General features: G+C 28.0%; 1 protein-coding gene across 1 annotated transcript; it reads left to right on the top strand.

Moving 5' to 3' along the window:
• The first annotated feature begins 286 nt into the window (after window positions 1–286).
• LOC131671778 (uncharacterized) lies at window positions 287–2,232 on the top strand. The gene is made up of 5 exons (XM_058948493.1): window positions 287–1,148; window positions 1,223–1,305; window positions 1,387–1,496; window positions 1,689–1,948; window positions 2,057–2,232. The coding sequence occupies exons 1-5, from the start codon at window positions 287–289 to the stop codon at window positions 2,230–2,232; spliced, it is 1,491 nt and encodes a 496-aa protein (XP_058804476.1).
• Window positions 2,233–2,447: the final 215 nt, after the last annotated feature.

The following is a 2,447-nucleotide window of genomic DNA, read 5'->3' as shown; positions in this document are numbered from 1 at the left end:
TTCGATACAGCTTGGACCAAAAAAGGACGCCAACACAATAGTTTACCACTCAAACTACCAATATATATATAAGAAAGATGTTTTCTATTTATTTTTTTTTTCTAATAAAATTTTTTAAAAATGCAATTAAGTATGTAGGTCATTCGTCATTGCACGGCTATTTTTCCAAAAAAGCTATGGGATTTGCTTATCGAGAATTGTACTGTAGAAATTGCAAACAAAAAAAAATACAAACCACATATGTAAAAAAAATCATACTGGATCATCAAAATCTATGGAAGCAGATATGGCAGTAGAATTGATTTTAAAAAATTATAATTTGGTGAATAATAAATGTAGAATTAAAACAGTGATTGGAGACGATGATTCATCTGCTGTTGCAGCTTTAAGAAGGCTGTCGCCTTATGCTATTACTAAATGGTCGGATTACAATCATGTTAAAAAAACTTTTAACAGTAAGTTGTATGATATAAAATTAAACCCAACTCTTAGAGAGTATTTTTCAAAGTCTTTCGCTCTTGCTATTAAGCAAAATCAAGGTAACGCAGATAAAGTGAAAAAATCATTAGAAAATATCATACCTCATGGGTTTGGTGAGCATGACAATTGTGGATCATTTTGTAATAAAAAAGATGAATCATCTACTTACACTTATTTTAAAAATGGTGAACCTCTATCAAATAATGCTTTAAGAGAAAAATTAGAGAAGATCATTCAACCTTTCATAAATAGCTCTTCCCAAATTGCTCCATGTGCTTCAAGTCAAGTAAACGAATCGTTTAATAATATTGTTTGTTCGAAGCATCCAAAATCTAGATTTTATGGAGGATCAGAAAGTCACTGCTATCGCGTTACATTAGCAGTATGTCAAAAAAATATTGGCTACGAATTTCCAGTTGAAGTTAATAAAATTTTGAATTTATCTCCTGGTAAACATACATCAAACTATCGGAAAAAGAAACAATTGCATGAATCTGAAATTCGATCGAGAAATAGTACTGTTCCAGCAAAAAAAAGACGACTTGAACTGAAGAGAGAGAGATCAGCCAAGAATAGTGTAATAGAGAACAAAGAAGGCTTGTCGTATGAGTCTGGTTCAGGATATCTGAATACCTCAGATTTAATCGATGAAACATCAATAATGAGAGGTATAAATATTTTTATTACTTTTACAATTATAAATTGATTCTATTCATTTTCATATTTATTTTCTTATTTATAGATGACGTTGACTTTAAAGATTGTGCAATAATTATTTTCGATTTAGAAACAACTGGCCGTCATGCAGCAGCTGAAATTGTTCAGGTAACAAAAATTTGGTTTTATACTTAATTGAATGAATTTCATTTTGCGTTTAATAATAAAATCATGTTCGCGTATTTATAGATTGGAGCAATAAGCGGCGATGCTGAATTTGAAGTGTATATGATGGCTAAAGGAAATATGACTTTCGAAGCTTCAGAAGTAAATGGTATCAAAATATGTGATGATAAAATGTATTATTTTGATCAAGAAGTAATAACTTCTTCTCAACGAGATGGTTTTTTAAGCTTCCTTTATTTTTTGAAACGTCAAGGAAAACCATGCATTTTACTTGCACACAATGGATTCAGATAACTTTATCATAAACATATTTATGTAGAAAAATTTTACACACAATATTTACTGTAATATTTATATATTTTTAGATTTGACGCACAGAAGCTCATTAACTGTGCAAAAACTTCAGGTTTTTTGACAGAAATGATGATGTTTGTTAAAGGTTTCTGTGATAGCTTACCTATTTTTAAATTATTGCTACCGATGAGAGTCAAATCTAAATTAAGTTTCAAGCAAGAAGAATTAGCTAAAGAATATTTATATAAAAAGGATATTAAAATTTCGGACAATGCTCTTAATGATGTGATAAATCTACAACAATTAGTAGAAAAATTATTAGGAAAATTACGTAATGGCGATAAATCTATTATTTATGAAACCTCTCGAACGGTTGACTCATTTATAAACAAAAAAGAAAATGAAAAAAAAATACAAATTTTGAAAAAAACTCTGTCAGGATTGCCTATTTCTAAATGTATCATGAGCAAGATAGCTAAATCAGGTATAGATAGAAATTTATTAGAAAAGACATATGAAACTAACGGTTATGAAGGATTAAGTGTATTATTAGGTGAAAACGTTACCAAAAGTAAAAAAATTATTACAAGTATTACTGCAGCTTTAAAGAAATAATAACTATAAATTGAAGAAATTTTAATTTACTTTTGTGATATTTTGTATAAGAAAAAAGATGGTTATGTATTGTAATATTAAATTAAAAGTAATAAAAATTTGTTATTTAATTCAATTCTTTTCTTTTACAATTTCTTACCTCACCAATTTGTATCATAAAACTGAATATACTCCATTATTTACTATATTAAAATGCAAATGATTCAAATTTACCA

Source organism: Phymastichus coffea, unplaced genomic scaffold, assembly GCF_024137745.1.
Source record: "Phymastichus coffea isolate CEN01 unplaced genomic scaffold, Cenicafe_Pcof_1.1 PCOF00010, whole genome shotgun sequence".
Lineage (NCBI taxonomy): Eukaryota > Metazoa > Arthropoda > Insecta > Hymenoptera > Eulophidae > Phymastichus > Phymastichus coffea.
Note: the sequence above shows the minus strand (reverse complement) of the source record. Positions and strands in the feature narration are given on the sequence as shown.